Source organism: Oryzias melastigma, linkage group LG1, assembly GCF_002922805.2.
Source record: "Oryzias melastigma strain HK-1 linkage group LG1, ASM292280v2, whole genome shotgun sequence".
In the NCBI taxonomy this organism is placed as follows: Eukaryota; Metazoa; Chordata; class Actinopteri; order Beloniformes; family Adrianichthyidae; genus Oryzias; species Oryzias melastigma.
The window spans coordinates 14,747,482-14,771,080 of record NC_050512.1 but is presented as its reverse complement, the minus strand read 5'-3'; the positions used below and the strand labels follow the sequence as shown (position 1 = coordinate 14,771,080).

General features: G+C 38.8%; 1 protein-coding gene across 2 annotated transcripts in view; it reads right to left on the bottom strand.

The window, feature by feature from the left end:
- lrba (LPS responsive beige-like anchor protein) overlaps nucleotides 1–23,599 on the bottom strand; it is a 176,747-nt gene that overhangs the window by 20,527 nt on the left and 132,621 nt on the right. For both annotated transcript variants that reach the window (XM_024259407.1, XM_024259408.2), the window contains exons 45-47: nucleotides 22,773–22,892; nucleotides 19,753–19,905; nucleotides 7,006–7,173 (exon numbers count right to left, since the gene is read on the bottom strand). In XM_024259407.1, the coding sequence (XP_024115175.1) occupies nucleotides 7,006–7,173; nucleotides 19,753–19,905; nucleotides 22,773–22,892 (441 nt within the window). The remainder of the gene's footprint in view (nucleotides 1–7,005; nucleotides 7,174–19,752; nucleotides 19,906–22,772; nucleotides 22,893–23,599) is intronic.

Here is a 23,599-nt window from a genome sequence, read left to right as displayed (position 1 = left end):
ACATGATCATTTTCAAAGTAATAGACCCTCATTATATATTTTACATTTTGTGAAAGTGAAAAAAAAAAAAGACTCACAGCAAAGGAAAAAAAAAACACATGCCTGACAGTTTTTCCCCGCCCCCTGTTCACACGCATTTACACACAACCAACAATTTATCCCCACAGATTGGGAGAAAGGCCGGCCATGCTGCTTTGCTTGCTTAGGTGGTGTTAATGAAGAGGTATAGGACCATAAATGTCAGAGCAGACGCCAGCTGCACGGCCTCTGGACATCATCACAGAGCTCACTGTCAGGAAAACCCGCGTGGGGAGGGACGCGACCGCAGTGTGGGTAAACCAGGCCTTGCATCACCCCTGACTGTCAATGTGAAAGCAGTGTGACTGCAAACATTTCAAAGGAAGAGGGAAAACTGAAGCTTCAAGTAGATATTTGGGTGTTGATATATCATTTTCCTTTACAAATTATAAAGTAAAAAAAGATTTCATAAATAAAACTCAAATGTGTGACTTTTAATTTATTTTTTCCCATTTTTTATTTCTGTATTTGATTTAAAACAGCTAATATGTGTGGAATTAACTGTTTTTTTGTTTTATTAAGGGTCTGGGACCAGAAGAGCATTGTGACAGAGCCGTCAGGCCGCTGCTGAGCTCTGCACCGCGAACCGCTTGTGTGATTCAGCCGAGAGCGTTCAGAGGCCGACTTGGCGCAGCCGAAGAATGAGCTCATGTTAGAGGCCTGCATATGCTATTTCCATGAGACCAAAAAAAAAAAAAAAAAAAAAGTTGGGAAATAAGTCAGTTCAAAAGCATTGTCTGAAACTAACCAGAGAGACATAGAGAAGTGGTGATTTCAGCTTTTTATTAAGGGACTTCATCAGGTGGTTAAATCAGAAAACCAAACTTGATTTTAACACATTTTGCTTTGTTTCAGGAATAAAGGGATCTGGTTTTAATCATGTGGTAAAATAAAGATCAAATGTTGATTAAAAAACAAAGAATACACACTAATCAAGCTTTTTGATTGTGCTATTTTTTAACTCTGCAGTAAACCAGTGGGTTTTTGACCCCCTCAGTTCTGCTTTTTTCACTCATTCTACATTTGGCTTTCTTTAAAGGTGGTGCGTTATGACCAAACATCCCCACTATCATCTTGCGTTTCAAAAATATCATCAATTCAGAAGAATCTCTGAAGTGATGAGATACAACTTCTGCTCCTAAAATATTCTCTCTTAGAGAACGAGACCCTTCCCGCTCACTAAAAGGCCTTTATGAACTGCACTTTTATGAGCTCACAGCTGAGGCTTGGGGTCTCTGAAATCCCAGTGCACAGTCTGACTTTGGAGGCTTGTAAGGTCACTGGGTAAGGCCTTTCCCTGCAGGGTGTTTGTGCATCTCAATGCAGTGAAATACAAGACACTTGACATTTTCAATATTTTCTAATCTTGGAATTTGAGGAGTAATAAATCAGAAAAATACATTCTACTAAATTATACTGCTTTTACTCAACACCCCCCCCCCCAAAAAAAATACTAATATTTACATAGAAAATGTATTAGTTACTGTTATGTTTTTTAGTTTTTAGACACTTAGTGAATTGATACTTTGGACTGAAAGACGCTTTATTTGCTAAATAGATTCAAACCTAACCTAACTATCCCTAAACACGTCAGGAAGTCTACATTTTCCACTTCATCCCCAGTTACTTTGAGAGCATCATACAAGGTCAAAGTGCCATGCGTCTCTGAATACAGGGGCACAGTATTTTGCTTAGGCTAACGTGTAGAGGAGACTCCTCAAAGGCACTCGACCCATCTTCATTAAGTTCAAATCTGACATTTACGAGGCTGAGCAACGCCGGAAAGTGGCTGAGTCTAGGTCAGCATGTCCTATCCCTATATGCCAATGCAATGTTCAGGTGATTATATGAGGGGCCATCCGCAAGGCCAATCCATTTTCGAGGCATCGGCCCGTGTCTGATGAGGGTTTTCTGAATTCTATACATTTAAATGGCAGAGATGCCCTCTGCTCAAACAACCCAGCCTGCCCTTTGATTTACTCAGACGCTTGACAAGATGGATCTCCGTGTAAAACATTTGTCTTTTATGCAGATCAGTCGAACAACAAAGACTCAATGAATAGAATTAAAACAAGAAATATGGAAGAGGTGTAATTCTATTGGGGCTTTCAATTCTCATTGTTTAAATAGAAAAAGAACAGACAATAAAAAGGGGATTTTAGGAGCGTTTTTGTCTTCTCTTAATTTGTCCAAATTTTTCCGTCTTCATGAATGGTTTTATAGTCAAGTACACTTTAAAGGAGTGGTCCACAACCCTTTTCCAGGTCACAGATCAGTTTAAATTAGCCAACATTTTCACGGACTGGTCCAAACGGGGCCGAAGTTGGTATTCCATTTTCTGAAAATCTATTTTCAAAATAAAATGCTACATCAAGAAATTTAAATTAAAAAAAAACAAAAGTCTAAAAATATCAGCAGATTTTTTTTTATTAATTTTCTTTACAGATGAAGATTCAATGAAACAGTTATTGATTTGTAGAAGTCATTTCTGATTGGAAAAAATACCAAAGAAATCATTGTTTGTTTGTTTTTTTCTTAATAGAACACTCCTTTTATCTTTAAAGGCAAAAAGATTGTCTTTACATAAATCCTCATTCATTGGGTATTTCTTTCAACACAAAGGAATGTTTTCAAGTTTCTTAACGGATGCCGACCTAATTCAGCCTTGCTGGCGGAAAATCCTCAAATGTACACAAGTTTCCACAAATCAAGAACTTTTTGTGATTGAAACTTCATTCTCTGTCAAATATTTGAACTTTGTGATGAAGATTTTCACTTAAACGTACATGAGTCAAGGTCAAGGCCCAGGGGCTGGATCTGGCCCTCCAGGTAAATATATCTGGCCCTCCAGATGATTTTATTTTATCGTTATTAATGGCCCGATATTTTGTGATTACTTCAAGCTGGCATAAATTTGATAAAATATATTTTTATGCAAAGTCAATATTGAAAGTTATTTAAGGTTTAAGTTAATTTATTCTGGAATAATACACCTTCCTGTTTTTATTCATAATCATCATCATAGTTATTATTCAAAGTTATGCTAAAAAGTTAAGTTTAAAAAAATAATTTTAGTGTGTTCAGTAAACGTTTATCCTGTTTAGACCGCAATCTAAGATGTGTTTTGGATTTTAGTCCCCTGTGTGATTGAGTTTGACCTCCCTGTTTTAATGGCAAAGTGGAGGCTAACAACCAGACGCTAGTTTCAGTTACTTCCAGCTTTTAAGGTGGGATGGATAAATAAGGCAAAAATAAAATTACACAACCATCATAAAACTGGGATTTTCTAAATATAATATAAACGTGAATCCAGTATGTCTCCAACTTTATTATCTGCGTTGAGACAGAGCTGCTTTTGCTACATGAGAACAACTGTCTCAATATTTCCGTACGCCGAGGAAGACTCACGGTTTTGTCTGTAAACAGTAGCTTTATTGTTTTTTGAAGTCAAAGGCTCTTCTTTCGTTTCCTCTGTTTTCTCCCCAAAGAAACTTTCCAAATATGTTTTACTGTTTGGTTTTTGTTAGCTTTTGGCTACTAGCTTAGCCATCCAGGTAGCCGCTTTAAGTCATGTGACCAAGCCGGATGTTGTGAACAGAATCCAGCAGTTTTCCAAATTAAAACTTCTTTTAGAATCAGAAAATGAACTAAAGGGAAATTATCTAAGTTAGCGCGTGCATTTCTTTTTTTTTTGGGGGGGGGCCCACTGCTTTAAAGGATACATTCAAATTACATATGAAAGTATCTGTATTGCCAAGGAGAAATATCAGATTCACTTGGTGTAGATGAAAATTAAATAAAGTTTTCTAACTGTATACATTTTCAACAACTGATTCTTCCTAATTGAGGATGCAGCAGCGATTGGGTTGTTCCTGCCAAACAAAACAAGCCAGCAGAGCTCTTGTTGGCAAAGTGTCCTAGCAGGTTCGCTCAGATGGGCACAGCTCCCCCTCTTCTGCCGAATTACGCAAACGTCGCACAATTCAAACGGGGTTCTGGGTTTTGTCGGAGGCTTGGGAGGCTGCGAGATTTTCCATAATCGTTTGTGAAAGAGAGGGGGAAGCCCTGTGCGGAGATGAGAAGCCGAGTCAGATCGCGTTTCGCTTCGTATGCAAAGAAGCAAGGCAGATGTGCACGCAAGCCTCGCACACAAACACACAAATTAATCTGCACCATACACGGTGCTGGGAGAGGCGGCGGGAGTGTGGTGGGGTGGGGTGCTGGCAGGACAGGAAGCAATCATGGGTTTGAAAACAAGGCAGTGGTATCCACAGCAGTCACTAATCTGTGTTGAGATTTTCCACACTTTCCCCCAGAACTCGAATACACACACAAAAACACAAGTGAGGGCATTTATGCTGATGAGCACACACATGCATGCATGCATGCACATGTTTATATATCAGCCAAACCACTCTATTCTGTGTGTGAGAGGGTCAAGGCTGGTGGAATATGCTTCTGCCAGAAAGCAAGGCCCCAACACACATGGAGTAAAACAAAAACACAAAACCGACTAACCCAGTCTTCGACCAAAAAAACACACACAAACACACATCTGCGAACCATCCGCCTGACACAAGCTGCCCTGGGGCTTGTCTTAATGTGGCCTAACCTGGTCCAGGCTACAGCTGAGGCTGAAACAGTTGTCACTCAATAATGACAGACTCTTGGGACACTCTGAACCAAAACCCTCAGTCTCAAAGCCCCAAAGAACCCCCCTCCCACGCCGCCTCAGTGCCCAGATCTGATGATACCCAGACCTGAAACCCTGCTTCCTCCTTCTGCACAGACGGGCCACTATTCCTTCCGTACAAACACAGTTGAGAGCCTTGGATTAGCTCACGGGGGCAACACTGCTTTTGTTTATTTAACTAATTTAAGAGCTCAAAGTGAGGGTATTTCAAGGGGCTGACAAGCAGCATACCAGAGTCAGAGTACTCGAGACGGAAAGAAAGAACAACAAGGCTCTTTTCATCTTCAGACGGCGGGACAAGCTCAAGAGCTTTGATACTTTACACGCCGCTCTAGCTCAGCTTCTGTTTTCAAAGAAACTGCCAATACTATGCGTTTCATGCAAGAACTGCAGTGATTAGCCGGAACTAAAGAGAAAACGCACCAATGTTCGGAAAAAATTTTACTTTTTGAGAACACAAAACAAAAGTTGGCTCAACTGACTTATGCATTAACACCACACATTCAGAAACGCACTTTTAGCCAATGGTGTTCACACTGAACCAGCAGGGAGGGGCTTCTTCTTCTTTCTCCTTTTAATGTTTACTAGCGCAAGTTCGCCACCTACAGTTGGAAGAGGCTTGGTGAAATGTCAAATCGGTGCAAGTCTTGCCAAAACTTGGTCCAGGCTTTTTCTTTCACAGCTTTATTCTGATATATGAAAGACTTGGTATCATATAACCCAGAAAGGGCACAAACCACAATTATTAATTTCTCCTCTGTGATTCATTTCAAATGGTTGGCTCTTCTGTGAATTAACTACCAAATCGTCACGACCAAATCTGAATCCCTGATTGGTCAAAGTTTGACCTGGTTTAACGTCCACGTTCAATTGTTGCGCATTTTGTATCTAGATCCTGAAAACGCTTGTAGAAACTTGCGTAGCGACACATGAACTCAAGAGTTTTAAACATTTAAGCCAGAAATGGTCGTTTACATAGACGTTTTATAGGAAGTGGTCGTTTAAACGCACTTTGCTGAGGGCAGAGTGAACGTTGCTCAACAAATCAACATATAGAAAGAACCTAAAGAGTATAAATTGTATATAACAAAAGTGTCCATTCCAGCAGTCACATGCATGAAGGTAAATGATGCCATTCTCCCAACCCTAAAATCTCATGCACCTGCCTTCCAAGGCTTTCTGCATGTTGGTCAATTAATCAGTCCCACTGACACCGAGGGAGCTTGGCAGAAATAGTGGAGCACCAGAGATCAAATCCTCCAGTGTGTTTGTGTGCATCTGTGTGTATGTGTGCATTAACCAGAGGAATGGATAATGGGCTGAGCGTGGAAATGACCGGTGAGCCGGTATAATCAATCTGCATGTGTGCGGGGTGTGTGTGTGAGTGCGTGTGGATAAAGGCCAAAGCACATCTGGATGGGAATTAGGGTGAATGAGGTGATAAATCAAGGATCTACCCCCGGTGCCCATGGAGCCCCAGTCACTGAGCATGAAGGGCAGCAATCCAGCAGAGACAAAGAGGACGTGCAGCCGCTCCATGCACCCTGCACACCCATCTCCACCAGTTTTACACTGTTCCTACTTCATCTGATCCATGAAATAAATATAAAATACTGCTTTTAAAAATCCCAGCTATGTTTTAAAATAGAGCAATTCTGCTTACAAATACAAAGAAGAACAATAAAAACAGAGCCCAGCCCCTAAAACGTAGACATCACAAACAGACTTGAAGCATGGTCAATTGGCCTTGCTGCTGGCCATGCTGCCTCTTGCAGCAGATTGGTGAAGTTGTCAGGCCGCCGTTTGGCTGTGGGCGAAGTGAGACGTGTTTTTTTTTCTTTTCAGTGCTTTGTTGTTTTTTTTTGTTGTTGTTGCTGCTGCTGCTGCTTTCGGGCAGGCCAGAGAAGCTTGTGTGCGGCACATTTCAAAGTGCTAGGGATGAATAATGAATGAAAGTCATGGAGGAGTGTTTAAGGCGTTAAAGTGGAACAGAATGCTTTTGAAAGGCATCACACCAGGGAAAGGCTTTGCTCAGCAATACCTGCCAGCAGACGGTTAAGCTTAACTCTCTTGTGCCGTTCTACAAGCAATTGAGCACAGATAATGGCACAAAAAATAAAAAAAGGTTATGGGTAGAGGCTTTTATAATAACCGTTTGAGTGTACTTACCGTAACATGGTATCACCCTGACTAAGCATGAATCAAATCAACAGCAGATTGTGTGGCAGCCTCACCTCTCTCAGCAAGGGGTCATTGATGGAGCTGAGGTTGACGGCACCTTCGTACGTCAGATAGTAATAAACATTGAGGGCTCGAGTGGCCTCTGGTCCCTGCTGCTTGTAGCCGAAAATCAAGTCGATCCACTGGTGAAGTTGGCAGGACACGAATTCGCTCTCCAGGGCCTGCGAAAGGAGGAGAGCGTCATGAGCGTTAAAGATGCCAACAGATGTAGCGCCATACTCCAACCAAATGCTGCTCCCTAAACATTCCCCCCCATGCCATTATTGTGCAGCAGTTATCACTAATGCCCCCTTCCAAGAGGAAGTCCTCGGAGGGAGCTGCTAACTGCCCCTGCGACGGAAGAACAATCAAAGTTCGGGCTTTCCGCGTCTGATCATCAGGGAGCATCAAAACTAGAGTTGATCATTAGAGAGTCATCACAGCTTCTGTCTTTATTTCTTTGTTGGGTGGGAGCCAATAAGAGCTCAGAGCTGATCTTCTGCAGACAGCTCTGTGCCGCCATAACAGTGAGACACAAGGCGTTTTCTCTCCTCATTAGCTAGCAAAAAAGAGGGAGAGAAAAAAACATTTATGGCTTCCTCATAAAAACAGGCAATTGTGTTAATTTGTGTAAAGCTGTCGGCTCACAAAAGCCCTCTAAACATGACCAAATTAGAATGAGGCAGCCCTTGATTGTCATTGCTGCCTTGTGTCACATTAATTTGTGACAAAACATTAGCCTGTGCTGCACTTAAATGGCAATTTATATCATTTAAATTTTTTACTGCAGATACCAGTTCATAATTCACTTAAATGTGACTTTCTGACAGGTCATTTTGCATCTAATTCCTCCCCATTCGCTTAATTACAACTTTCAGTCAAGTAGGAGGGTCTGGGTGACAGGAAAATGTGCAGCTCAGGTGTGACGACGGCTTTCCTGCAGCCCTTTGTGCGATCACAAAGCTCATGATTAAAAGTCATGAGAGTCCCAACAATGAAAGTGTTTACTTGATGGCACAAGAAAAGAAAATATGTTTGCTTTAAAAGGGAAACAGAGAATGAAACAGACTACTTTTTTCTCCCTCAAGCAAACAAAACACATTTTTCCAGACATCAGGAAGCAATTCCCCGATTCTTGATGAATTTAACATAAGGGAAATCCTTTTTAATTATATGCTCCATAAGAGTAAATAAAATGCATGTGTGTGTATGTGCGTGTAAGTCTAGAAGGATCGGTTCATTATGCAGCGGAATTGACCTCTGACAGACTCTTGCTCTTTTGCTTCTAGAGCTAAAGCTGGGACTGATGGGCATTTAATGTTCACTGCAATCAACTGTCAATCAGCATGAAGAAACAAAGGGCAGCCATATTATTGCACGTTCCCATCCAGAGGCCCACCAGTGAGGAAAAAGAAAGATTCAGAACAGGGATTATATGCTGTGTCACCTTTAAGCGTGTAGTCGGTTAACCTCTGTCTTATATCTGCCAGAGCAGCTCTCTGACCCGAGTCTACTGTAGATTTAGATGTTTAAAGTGAATCAAATCAAGCTTTATGGATAATGCACTTTATTACAGTAACACAAAGGGCTTTGCAGACTTATCAACCCTTTAATTGCCTGCTCAACCAAATAGCACATTTAGAAAACATAGTTTTAAAAAATATTAGCAAAAACATTTTTTGTTGATTTTTGGATTATTTTTTGTGTAGTTAAATTAAATTATAAAACACAAAGAATGGTTTTCATATTTTGAACCACTCACACTCAACATAACGAAACATAATAAAACATGAAAAAAACTCAAAATAGAGACCAAAATAGAAGTATGCCAATGCCACAGAGGTGGATTTTAAAAGGTTTTTACAATAAATTTGCATATTGAAATTTCTGCAAAATTGAGACAACAGAAGAGGTAATATTTAGTTATTTTACATAAATTCCCAATTATTGTGACAAGAACAAAAAACAAAAAAAATTACTACTATAAAAGCATATTTTGGCAGAATTATTATTTTTTTTCTTTTAAGGATGCACTGTGTTAAAAAGGTAAGTATCTGTTTTATTATTATTCATTTTAATTAGTTTTGGATTATTTGTAGTATCATATTGAGTGAAAAGTTTTTTTAAACCAATTTATATTAATAATTAAAAAATCTCTTAAGTTAACATTTTATTTTTTTGTCTAAAACTTACATTGAAATGTTAAGATAAAATTAAATATTTAAATTATTGTGTAGTTAAATAAAAACTGCATTCATACATAATAGATGACTGTATATCTATTTTATTGGTGTTGTAAAAAACACAACATCTAAAAAAACTTAAAAAAACAGCCTAAATTTTAATTTTCAGTTAATTAATCAAAGGTTAACAGTCCAAGAAGACTAAAAAAAAAAAAAAAAAGTACATGTTGAGACTTATTTGTGCAGCAATTTTGGCATTTTCTATTTTCATAGTGACAAAAGTTTGAAAGATTCTTATTCTGTGGGTAATGTGTGAAGAAACACAAACTGGTTTTCCTAAACCAGAAACAAAATGTATGGACCCAATTACACTACAGTCCAGAAATGTGTTGTGTCTCGTAGGTACGCAGGTGTGGAACCGTTTCCCTCCGTGGCTCCAAACTTTGCAAATGTCAGAGCAGAAGGTTGGATTCCTCAGGAGGGATCTGGTAGCATATCAGGAGACTATGGTGGATTATTGATGTGCCAATTAGCAGCCAGTGTGTGTCTTCTCCACCCACAGGGGACTCTGATAATTAATGAATAATTTAGCAAGCCTTTATGCAAATGATTTAAGGGGAAAGAAATGGTTGGAAATCCAAATTTCTATTGTTGCAGGTTTAACAAAGTGCACATTTGAAGCACTGTTGTGTGCTTGTGATTAAGTTTCAATGAGGAGGGGGATGCCAAGAAATGATTCATTCAGCCTAGTCACTTTTCCACCTCAAAGTCAACATGTATTCAGATATACAAAACTGTATACACGCTCGCACAGAATGCATTGTTTATTTTGCCTGCATCCCGATTTACCGGTCTGTGATGTGAATTCCGATGAAAATGTATCATAAGGAAGGAGCCTCATCTGTGTGTGGGTATCAGGTTACTTTCATTCTTTCCTTTGTGGGACGTGTGTAATTCCAGAGTGGACTTTAAGCCTATAAAGAAAACCCCAAAATGCTCAGAAAGAAAGGCAGTTTGACTTCGTGTCTGTCAATGTGTTTTGCTTTAGAGCGAGTTAGCGTCTAAAGACATGCTATCCCAATTTTAGATGTCACACAAGTGATTGCAATTAACCAGCTGGTGGACATTAAACAGAGATGTGGAAGTTCTATGGAGCAAACGGAGATCTGAAAAACGCAAAGTTTTGCTTGCGTGTTAGAGATTTAGCAAAACCTGTGCAGATTTGTTGAAAATCTACAATCTCTTCCCAGGCTTACGGGTCTGCACTGCGTCCATCGGGGAGATTTCTCTACCTTGTAGTGGTTAGTGGTTGGCTTTATGATCAGGACCTGAGCTGAATTTCACTTCACTCTTAACGAGGTGACGGTGAACACTTTCCTCCTTCCCTCACTGGCCCTAAAAAACCCTTTTAAGGACTTAAGGAGAGCTGTCTGTAAGGACGTTAAAACATCACTCAACAAATCAATCCTCTTATTTGCATGACAGGAGCAAAGCGAGTGTGAGTGGACGGCCATTTCTTGTACATCCATGATGGGAACTGCTGTTCTGGTTTAATACATGTATATATACATTTTTTTTTTAAGATGAGAAGTTGGAACAAGTAAACATGTCAATATCTATTGTAGCGAAAATGAAGATTGTCATTTTAAAACAAACAGAAATAGGCTGTATCAAACCAGAGAAGAAGGGGCCTCCAAATGGAAAGCGACAGACACACCCATCATGTAACACATGTTCACGAATTCGTAGGTTTTTGAACGGGCATAGCCTACGATCTTAACACTGGACGAGCAGGAAGGAGGGTTTTCTTCTTTTGCAACCTTTACTAGCGCATAATCGCCAACTACAGTTGGAAGAGGTTAAATGTCAAAGTGCAAGCTTGCTCCAGGCTTTTTCAATCACAGCTCCATTCCCATATATGAAAGACTTTGTGTCATTTAATTCCAGTCAGACGCAAAACACAATTTTATTTTCTCGTCCATGATTCATTATTAAATGGTTGACACTTCCAATAATTAAAAGAAAAACCATTCATATTGCTGGTTTACCTTTCAAAGTGCGTTCAATGGAGCCTGAAAACGGTCTTAAAAATGTGCGTAGCCATCTGTGAGCACAAAAGTTTTAAACGTGGAAGCAAAGAACTTGTGTTTTTGCACAATTACATAGACTTTTAATTAGAAGTGGCCGCTTGAACATAGCTGAAGGAAAAGTAAAGAGTTAAGGATTGCACCTTCTGTACCCTTACATTAACTCCTCTCTTCCCACTCAACTAATTAGAGAGATCACAACTTTGAGAGTTACAATTTAGGTTCAATATATGTCCTAAAAGGCATCGCTCTACCTGTACTCAGATCACTAATTTTACCATTTCCGTCATCCCACTGAGCAAAATCATCCCCAGAGTGTTTAAAAAAGATGCTGAGTGAGCACAATCTGGAGACATTTTTCTCATTACCTAAAGTACAGGCGGTACATTGATTGCTAAAGAAATCACATGACAAAGTGCCCTGTCTCCAATTCAAGAGAAAGTATAGAACCAGTACAGTCAAATTATTGTGCATAAAAAGGTGAGGGGACAATCTTTGAAAAAACATTGACACCATTCATATTTGAAAAAAAAAAAACACTTTAAATATGGAAGTTCTAAAAAAAATATTATAGGCAATTTATTTTTTGATGCTTTTTCATTTGCATTCTTCTACATTACCTTCACTGAGATGTTTATGGGACAAGTGGAAAAAACATTTTGAATCGATTGAAATGATCTCAACCGTCAATGGAAAGTTGTTGTGCAAAGGAAATGAATGTAGAGTGTGAACAGAAAACAAGTCAGTCGGAGAACTCCTTCACCAACCAGTCAAAAACAACACAAAATAATAGCTGAAATTCTATTTTAAGTTGTGTTATTTATCCTGGACTGGACGAACGAGAAACGACAACGATTTTAAGCTTATTGGTTCCAAACCATAAATTAAGAAGACGTCTTGGCTTTTAGGTAACATTTGTGGAAGCCAGAGAGAACTCTCATACCTTTTCTAAGGACAACTTTATACCTTTATTTGGTAGACTACAAATTTGATTTGCCAACTTTTAACTCTACAAAAAAAAATAAAAAATAAAAAAAAATACTACTTTTAAGAAAAATACTACTTTCTTATATATTTAAACTGAGTCCATCTGTTATGTATGTAATAAAATATGTCATCCATCTTTCAAAATGATTCCTTGCCAATGTAGTCATAGCAGTAGTTTATGAAAGACAGTACAGTTTATCCAGATCACACACTGAAGGAATAAATACAGTAAATAATCATTAAAATTCTCACTGAAAACCTTTTCTTTTTTTTAATCATGGACTCTTTTTTACTTAGTTGATGATTTTTAATTACCACTTACAAACTTAAACTTTGAAAATTCAGAATATTTACTGCACATTAATGTATTTAAATAGACAGAAAGAGGCCATCTTCAAACATCTAGCCATTAAGACAATATTATAATCAAAATATTACTCTTCAATTACTTTATTTGTAATGAAGTACTTGTCTTTGATTCATAACTGCTTTTAACTGGACAAAAAAGGAGAAGTGGTAATCTTTATACGATTTGTTAGCCAAACCAGACGTTAAACAATTATGTCAGCTAAAGATCAGAAATAAACAAAAGCAATGACTGATGCTTCAACCTGAAAAGATCCATTAATACAGGAAAAAGAGGATCAGAAAAGAAAAACTGCTCTTGTATCCATGCATCTACACTTTAATGAGTTTGGCCTGATATCAAATATATACAAATACTCAACAGTCTGAAGAGCAAAGTAAAAAAAAAAATAATAATAAAAAAAAAAAAACTCCCAAGGTGAAGCTGGACTAAAGCTTCCCGGCAAACTTTGGCAGAAAGTAAAAAAAAAAAAAAAATACTTGGAGGAGTGCAGGGAAAAGGGGATGAGACAACATTAGTGAGTATTTCAGCAGCAGTAGATCATACCATTTCTCAGGCTCTCATTAGCCTTCTCCATTATGTCACTGAAGAAGAGGAGGGGGGGGAGAAGAGGCAGAAGAGCAGGCGGAGGGGGATAGCTCGTAAAACACTGAGCACACAGTAAACATGTCTGCCCTTATGCATGACAATGCCCCTACAGTGAGCGCCGGCTGACATTAGCCAGATAACCTCATGCACCGTCCGCCCCACTCCCCATCCCGCATGCTAGTTCCCATCCTTACAACAAAGCTCTCAGCAGAGAGACACCAGGGGAATAGATTAGCGCTAGCCTAACATGGTAACCTATGTTTTGTTACATGAAGCCAAGCTGGCTAGACGACGGCGGGATTTTCACTCACTCAGTCATTTTCAAGTACATAAGTGCTCGTAGTGGTTTCCCTCAGCTCACACATGAGTTCTTATGGGGCTGCTGGGAGATCAGGGTGAGGACCAATGAGCATGGGAAGGCCTCAAAGGCTTTCTGAGCATTTGGACGAGGAGTAAACCGCCGTGACCTTTGTGTGACGGTCAGGAGCAGAAATAGGAGTGTGTGGGATGTAGTTTTGCCTTAAGTATTCAAATATCTTAAACTTTGGGCCTTTAAACTTTTTTCTTACATTACTAGTTACAATATTTGCTTATTTAAATGTTTATAAAGCAGCAAAAAACTGAAATAGCTCCGCTCAAAACCTTGATGTCATAGCGGGAAGACAGACTCCTTATGTAAGTGTCAAAGACTGTCAGCATATAAATCTGACAAACTTCAGAGGGAGACTTTCATGTTGGCGTTCGTATATTTAGCTCAAGGGTAAAGGTGATTTATCTCCTACTAATATGACATTTGTCTGTTAGCAGCACTGTAGATACACCTCTGCATGCTGCAATACTGTGAGGTCATCCTCGTAACAGCTGTAAGGTCAAACATAAGCCTGCGTGACGCGGGCCAACATCTTGCTAGCAGAATGACTGATCTCAATCTCACAGAGGCTGTACATCCAAATGTGTACCAACTTTTTCTCATTAAAAAAAAAAAACAAAAAAAAACCTTTCTTTGATGTTTGCATTGCGAGACAAAATGGTTACAGTAGAAGAAAAACAGAGAATAACCAGTCATCTGTCAATCAATTAGACACATCTTTGTTGATGATGGTAAATATAAAATCAAACAGACAATTCTCCAAAATTCACCACACTTATGTTTTATAAAACCTACTTCAATATATAGTAGAAGACCTGTTGGTATCATCTATAAATTGACAGAATGTTTGTTTTTGTTTTTTTTTTTTTAATAAAAGCATTTGTACAATAATTGTCTTTTAAAAATAGTAATACATACTTGTAAAGATGTGATTTCTGGTGTTTGTTCATTTTCAATGAGTGTGTTGCATCACACATCTTTATAGTTTATTTAATAGACTATCAACTCTTTTATTGTTCATTTTCAATGAGTGTGTTGCATCACACATCTTTATAGTTTATTTAATAGACTATCAACTCTAGAAAATAGAGACTATTGATCATGTTCTCCGCAAAAACACATCCTACTGTGGACGTCCGACACTATTCATGCCAGCAGGTCAATCTGATGTCCTGAGTGAGACCTTTACAGGATCAAGAGGCCTGCAGATGTAGCATCAAGTTGTGGTATATTTATATAAAACAAATGCTATGCAAGACAGTCTAACTACACTTGTATCTCCATTTTACATCACAAAAGTTTGTCTTAATGACAAAACTTCAGACGTTCAGAGAAGTTATAGAAACAAAAATTCAGAGTTGTGAACATCTGTTTTGGACGTGTGGTCAGCCCACTCAGAATCAGCTTCTGACCATCACTCAACTGCCAATGGCCCTTAAAAACGAAGAAGGTCTCTGTCTTTCTGTGAAGGGAGTTTAACTTATGTCTCTGTAAAGAGCTTTGAGTGAACTGTGGTGAGCTATAAAGCGGGACGAAGGCCAAAACCAATGCGCTGCCCGTCTCTCCAATGTGTGTGGCTGGCAGATCTGTCAACAGCACTACAGGAGCACAGATGACTGAGAGGAACCAAACGTCAACTAAAGCGCAGCGAGGGACCACTGCAGGGTTGAAGTTTGATCAGAAAATGTAAAGTTTGATGAAAAAGTAACCACATCTCTTATTTTTTTAAATCTGCAGAGATGTAATATCAATTGTTAGATTTTAAAAGTTCAGAATGTTGTTTTTGACACATCTCCTGTCGGGTCAAGACGAATCAGCTGTTGATTCAAACATTGAGTTTGGCAGAAAGTTTTACACCTGACGCCCGTCCTGACACGACCCTATATTTTAGCCGGGCTGGGGACGGGCACGGGGAAATCCAAACCATACATTGTTAGGCAGTAGTGTGAAGGGTCTTGCCCTCACACTGGGTTCAGAGTGTAAACTCAAAAAAAATGAAAACTCCACTGTTTGTCTGAAACACAACACTCCTCCTAACAGGTAAACACCGATGTGCATTCACACCCAACGTTTATCATTAGTTCTCACATTATGACAAAGGGGCCTCTGACGTAGCAGAGAGGAGAGGAATGTCAGCGGGGCTGACAGCTCACAGAGAAACATTGTGATCTGCTGTAGGAGGAATCAAGTTCTTAACCTCTCCTTCGACCTCGTGGTAAAGACAACAGGCAGCCGCTGATCTCTGTGGTGCGCTAAGTGCTGCTCCACAGATGTGTGTGACTGTGGGATGGACCTGAGATGAAGGGAGTGGGTCTTTTCAGACCAGCATTAAGTGTGCAGTAGTGGAGATGAGTGCTTATGTCAAACTGTGAATGTTCTCGGTGAAGCTTGTAGTTGTGAAATACGGCAGCTTAATTTTTGGGTTCAAACGAGTGAGAATGGAGAAGTTGGTTGCCAAGCAACTCACTTCCTGCTAAATATAAGTGATAAAAAAGAGCAAGGCGTACAAGGCTACAGTTCAATGTAATGTTTGTCTTCTTCATTTGCTTTTTTAAATAACCAACCATGCAGGCCTAACCCAGCAAAAACAAAAACAAGCTGACATTTGGCATGGCAACGCAATCCTTTACAGAAAGAGCTTTTTAATGGCCTCTCCAGATTGATCCCTAATTAGCTGTTAATCATCTTAGGCTCAGAACCAGAGTGGAGACAGCCGGCATGTGTGTGCTCCTCGGTGTGTGTCTGCATGCTCTCCTGCAGCATAGCCGTCCGTGTGTTGGGAGGCCATTAGCAGCAGAATTGCTAAAGAGAGCCAAACAGTCCATTAACTCCTCCACTCTTGCTCTCGTCTCTCCACCATGCTCATCTCTCTCACAACTGCACCACAGTTACCAGCTGACACCCTCTAATGTCAGCTATCTGTCACAACCAGAGCCCTGTCCACCCACACATCCTACCCCGAACCTTTTTGCAGCGGGTGTTTGATCCCCACCACTCTTCTAGCGGGTCCTTTTATATGTTAACATAACTATGATAAACTGTAAATCATACGCACGATGTTAACTAATCAGAAATCCTACTACAATGGTTTTCAAGGACGTAATTTGTCACCACTAATTGCCATACTGAAATAATCTCAGTTTGACTAATAAATGTAGAGGGAGAAATAAATTGCAAAAGGCCATTAAAGCGTTGTGCATCTCAGTGGGAGAAAGGATACAAATAAAGCTCCACATCTAAAGTGGGCCTTCCTCAGAGCTCCTCTGAACACCTGCCTGATGAGACTGGCTACTATCTGGATCAATATCCCAATTTGCACAATACAAGAAAAGAAGGTGTAGACTGAAATTTTATCAGACTGAGCTGCATGCAGAGGGCATGCATGCAAATCTCCTGATCCAGTCCATTGTGGCTCTGCTGTTTATTAGGAGGGGTGAGAGTCTGGCAATACGATGTGATATGTATCACGGTATATCACAAGACTGCACCTGAAATATTTTTAATTCATTTTTTTTAAAGAATATGACTTTATTTTTTTTAAATCAGAATATTAATTAATGTAATAAAATTGTATAATTATTTTTATTTAATGATCCCAATGTTAAACAGTGCAACTGTATCTCATATTAAGTTACTTTTACCCAAGCAAATTCATGGTGCTTTTCCTTTAGTAAATAAAGAAATATTTGTTCTTAAAGGAAACAGTTAACATTGTCTGATTTTCACAATAAAATATATTTCTATTTAAGAAAAAAAGTGGAAAACAAAAGTAAAAGTAAGTTTTGCCAAATAAGTATCGCAATAAATCACCAAATTGATTTTTCCTACATCCCTATTCATTAGGTACAAAGGAAGGGAACAGAGACGAACAAAACATGGAAGCTTGCAGAGAACATGTACCACTGCAGCTGTTGGAACAGACAAAGTGCATTTTGAATACTTTAGACAGTTTTTAAGGTTTCTAATAAAAATCAGTTTATGTATTTTTTGATTTAAGGGGAAAAACGTAAACATCCTTTGAAATGACAATTTCTTTATCCACTACAACCTAGTACAAAAGTCGTGTTTTATTTTGAAATTGGGATAGAAAGACACTTTTCATCTGCAGTATTTTGAGATTTTTTTTTGTTTAAGGTTGTAAAATTGTTAAAGAAAAACATTTCAAATAAAACAAATTACAGAAGTCAAATAGAAATAAAGTTCAAAAGTTTTTTTCTCCCAGTCCAAAAATTATTGCAAAAGATGAACAATACCCAGAAGTTAGAACAACTATGATAAATGTGGTAACAATAGAAAAAAAAATAAAAACATGATATAATAAAATATTTTTTGCTCCAAAACCATTGATATTATTTTTGTTTTAAATAATAATTCAAGAAATACTAATTATAGGCTATGACAAGAAATTTTCAGGGGGTAGGCTTTTTTTAAAAGCTTTGTCACATAAGTCAGTTACAGCAGCATAAATATCAAGCTCAAACACTTTCAAATTTCTTAAAAAAAAAAAAAAAAGAAGCCTTTGGTCTTTGAAATAACTTGCTTTCAATGCAACACCCAAACATTTCCAGCTCAAACTGACAGCAAAGGAGAAAGGAGAGTGTTTGATTAATGACGAAGGCCTGCTCATATCAGCAGTCTGCTTAGCAGACCCCACCATAAGAATAAGCAGGTCACAGAGCACATCCAGTCTCATCAGTGTTCATTACCACTGTGGGCGCACATCTCACATTTAGCCGCGTGTGCCATTACTCAAAAGTTAATAAGAAATCAAAAAAATATGAAGCCACTTTTCTACACCTATGTATGCTTTTTATTTTTAAATATGCTCTGTTAGGCCCAATATGTCCTCTGAGAGTCACTAAACTGAATGAAATAATCAACTCACATAGATAAAAGACCTTAAAGTACAAAGCATAAACAATTTAAGCAGGATATGACAGAAATGATAGCCATCACTGGCTTTTTGACCTTTAAAAGAAGAGTCTGATAATTTAATTAGAGAGTCACTGTAAAAAACAGCCTTAGATGCACTATATATTTCACTTTGAGCACAAACAGAGATCCTAAAGTGGATATTGCATCATATCTCAGCAAAGACACCCAGCTGCAGTCCCATCAGCATGCAACAGATGTGTGTGAGCACTGTAGCGCACATAGATCGTTTGTTAGATAGGGGTGTTAGGGGAGGCAGGAGGAGAAGGAGGCTCAGGTAACAGGAAGAACTGAGACGGTCAGGAAATAACACTGTCCATTTGAATTAGTTTAGCCAACTAAGCTTAGAGAGAGCAGTCAGGCACCCTGAGAAATTAGATATATACTATCATCATGACCTGTTCTGATGCTGTCAATTGGCAATCAAAATGTATTAAGAAAATAAAATCACCCAAAAATGTAATATAGCCATTCTCTAATTATCTGCTTTTGTTCCAAAAAACCATCATAAATGAAAAACAAAGGAAGTAACACCTATTTAGTTCCCAAAAAACAATGTTTTCTAAAATATTAAAAATGTATTTACATGTACACTGTTGGGTCCTGATCTTTATACTATGAATGTTTGTGCAGCACACTTTTTTGTGATCTTAAGTAGGCTATACCGTTACATTTTTCAACTCAGTCACCTAACTTTTAGCTTTTATCTTCATCCTTTCTCGTTGTCATTGTTGGACAGTTGTGTAGTACATTTCATTGCATATTATACAATGCATGTATATGTATGTGACAAATATAATTTAAATTAGAATTTAGGTACATGCAACACCACAATCTGATTTAGAGCGACATAAAGTAACAAAAAAGTAATAACATTTTTAAAAAGTATGTTACTACTCTTCTATAAAAACTGTCATTTTGGTAGTGGCAACAACAAAAAATAATAATAATAATAATAAACCAATAGGATTTTTTAAAAATGGTGGCGTCTTTCGGCTTGAGTGCCCATGTATTCTCAATGACAAAAACTGTTCACAATTAAGGTAAGTCTATGGGAGAGTAATCAGCCCCTCCAGAAGTGGACAAGCCAAAACTCTGAGCTCACAACTCCAATTTATCAAAGTTAAACCCAAACAATCTCATATGTTCACTTGTATATAAAAGAATATTTCATATAATCACTTCTATTTATAGGGTTGTAAAGGTTATATATAGACGTTTTTGAAGAGATCTTTGATTAGTCTTACCAGTCTATTGATCCGCACAAACTCTTCTGGACTTTTGGCCCAAGGCGGAAGAACCACGTCAGACACGACAGTGCCATCCTCCATCACTCCCAGATTGTAATTGTTGCTGTTGACAAACATCTCAGGCAGATAGTAGAACTCTGGGATCAGCTCCTAAAATCAGACAAAAGAACAGCAGAAACAAATAAATATAGATGCACGTCTTAAAAACTGACAATAAAAAAGGAAGAAATGTACAACTAATGACACTTTGGGAGGTGTATCTCTAAAATCATGGATAATTTTGGTATAAAAGAATTATCTTTGCAATTGAACCATTTATTAGGAACAACAAAAAACATTCTTCAGAGTTGATCTGTTTTTTTTCCACTCTATAAGTAATAAAAATCCCATGTTAGCATGTCTGTGGAGCTCGTTCAAAGATCTGATGTTTAAATTCTTTGAATTAGACACAGAATAAGTGCAGAAAAAAGCTTCATGGATTTCCCCCCTTTTTTCCACAACAGCCCTAAAAAGAAAAAGTGAGTCAAAAAATGTTAACTCATGACAATTTTATTGGGCTGTCACAAACAACACAACTTATTTCAAACTCCAGCACTGGGGGACAAAAAAGACTCCCCTGACAAGACATGTAACTTTATATGTTTGGCCATTCGTCATTCTTAACAAAGCAGAACTTGCCACAGTGAGTATAAACATGAAGATTGGGTTTGAGCTTCAAAACACGCATATAAATCAGTGCTGCCTTTCAGACTTAAGCTGCAGTCTCAAAGTACAAGGACAATCAGTAGATGTGATGGTTCATTTCTTGGCTGCATGGATGTTTTAAGGAAACGTGACGTTTAAAATGATATTTTGTTGATGCTCATTTTAACACTTACCTCCTGCTTGAGTGTTACAACACTGAAAAAGGCCAGATTCTTTCATAAGGTTGAGTAGATCTATTCTACAAGCGTTCCTATTGGTCTTTTTTTAATTATGCCATTTTTAGCCAAAATCAAAAATTCTGTGTAGTTTTTTTAGGACATAGTTTCTGCAGAGCGGCAGTTGTTTATCAGAATTTTGCCTCTGAGTTGTGGGTGGGACTGTTGGCTCAGAGTAAGCCCTCCCCCACTTCCCATTATCCCTTTGTTTATATTCTTCCTCCAATTTACAGCCCATCACACAGCTTGTGGCCTCCCCATTGTAGCACTCTATAACTGCTACAAGCTATTTCCTACTGCTTTTTTTCGTCTGCTCCTGATTCACAACGATTTAAATAAAGAAATACCTAGAAATGAACTTTATTTTTGTATTCCATCATCATAGAAAGCCAAAAGAAGATGTTCAAAGCCCTTAATAGCACTATTTTTTGGGAGTAGGTCTTTAAGTCCCAAAGATGCTAGGGTATATATTCATGGTTTTATTTAATTATGCGTTTTGTGACAAAAAAACACCCACTGGCCTTTTCAAACACGACACAAAAAAATTCAGTCTGGCAATGTAGGAAAAAACTTGTGAATCTTAAGGCTAAAGATAACAGAAACAAAAAGAAATTAGCTGGATAACAATTCTGCCTCCGTTAGTTAAAATGAACGCGTCCGACCAAATAACACACGGCTGAAAAACAACACTGCACTTCCTTACTTCTGAAAGCTCTTCACTCAACAAAACTTGACCTAATCTGCAGGTCAACTTCTTAACGAGGCCTCCTGCTCACTTGGGTTCACTGGCTTCAGCCTGCTGTAAATCTGAGCTGGAGTTAGCCTGACTCGTGCGTGTGCGCACACACGCATGCAACACTTTGCGGGGCCTCTCTCACCAGCACTCAAGCCCGCCTAGCATGGGCTATTATGTGCAGTGGCCCCTTTGCTCCAGCTTGGTCAGAGGCCAGACCCTCTGATCCCCAATCCTGTCCTGTCATGGGTCACTGGAGGGGGGCTTCGGCCCCTGGGCTCTCCTGCTACACTTCCACTGTTGCTACATCTAACCCCTCTTCTCCCATTCTGATGCCTTTAGGCCAAGGGAGAGGTCAGAGGATTGGGAAAGGGAGGTCACACCAGCGTCACCCAGGCTAGAGACACATTGAAACTGGGTGTTGTAACCTATTATCACCCTTGCTTTACCCGTGGCGTATGAAAACACTGAGGCTTTTTGCCTTCTGGCAGGGACAGAGGTTTTCCTTCAATGGCCCCAAAACGAAAACTAAATGGTGTACTTAGCATACCAAATTGATACATCTTGTCCCTAATTCTCCTATTGCCCTAAAGATAAATGTGTGCACCCAAGTGGATAAAGCCCTTAGACTTTTATTCAAAAATGTGAAAAAAATTCCACCTGAACAGGGACATGAACTGATGTGGTCCAGATTTCCCCCCTTTGTTTTGATCTGCCGTTGAGCTCTCACAGTTTGATCCACATTGACAGGTCTAGACCGAAGGAGCAAACGAGGGCTGTTGTTGGCCTTTCGCAATCAAGCATTGGCCAGCTCCACAATAACACAATCCATATGTTTTATCTGAGAGACATGAAGGGGGGGTAAATGCAATCAAGCGTCAAAGCCCCCAAACGCCACTGCTTTTCACCCGTCCAGTGACCCGGTGCCAGGAGAGCAAGCGAAAGGCAGCTCTGACAGCGAATGTCTGCCTGTAGTTGTAAAAGTTTAAGAAGAGCAGTTAAAGGTCCTCAGCATGGGAATGACCCTGTGCTGATGTGGGGGCAAACCCAAAATGCTCAGCCCAGTTCGGGGGCCCGATGGGCACGGATTCAAGTGCACGTTATAGCTGGATGAATCCGAGACAGACTGCTGAGACAGATGAGGATTAGACCGGCCCTTTGATCAGAAGACCAGGAAGCTTTCACTGCACGGAGACAGTGATTGGTAGTGACGGAACATTTCTCTTTGCAAACCTTTTCTTCTTCTTCTTTAAGAACGCTGAATGGAGATTTAGCCCTCTGCGGTTATTAGGGGGTTTTCTCTTTTACAAGTTGTTTTTTTTTTTTTTTTCCAAACTATAAGCTTGCAAAGGAGGGGATGATACCTTCACGTCAGACGTGTCTCTCTGGCAGTTCCTCCACGCTCTGGACACTGATGAGAAGGTGCGATCGGCGTGGTCAAATTTCCCTCCTTGGAAGTTGAGGAAAAATGTGGTGAACGGCTCCTGTATAGAAAAAAGGAAACCCAAGCTGAGAAATCTGTAGTTGCAACATGATTTATTTATTTAAGGATCCTCATTAGTATTAACCAAAGATCCTGTGGTCTGCATTAAAAAGACAACAACCGTTGATACAAAAAAAAAAAATCACATACATCATTAAAACCAATTTATTGAAAATGTATAAATTCAAATGAATTCTGACTAGTTTTGCGAACTTTAAATAATCGATAATTGAAAAGTATTTACGATTTAATCACTTCATCCAACCGGCCCGGACTTCACTTAAAACGATCATTTGGAAGCATTTTGGCTTAGTGTTAAGGGTCAATTGGATAAAAGTCATGCAGTGTGTAAGGTATGCCACACCAAAACTAAGTATTAGGAACACAACAAATTTGCAAAATCACAATGTGCAGCTAGCAAGACAATATTTGTTTAGTTTGACGTAAGTTAAAGAGTCTTTCATTGAAGGTGGTCTAATGATAAAACAGAACATTATCCTATTTAAGGTTGTTCAATTCAGGGAAAATTTTCTCTTTTGATGCTGTGAAGGATTTTTGATTATCAAACAAAATATTTTTCATGTAAGAATTATAATGTTCTCAATAAAAGTTAAAGAAATACAATGTTCTTGTCTTTACTTAGAAAATTCACTTAGGTGGAGAAAAGTAAGTAATATTGTTCAAGTGTCTTGTAGTAGAAAGAAACAT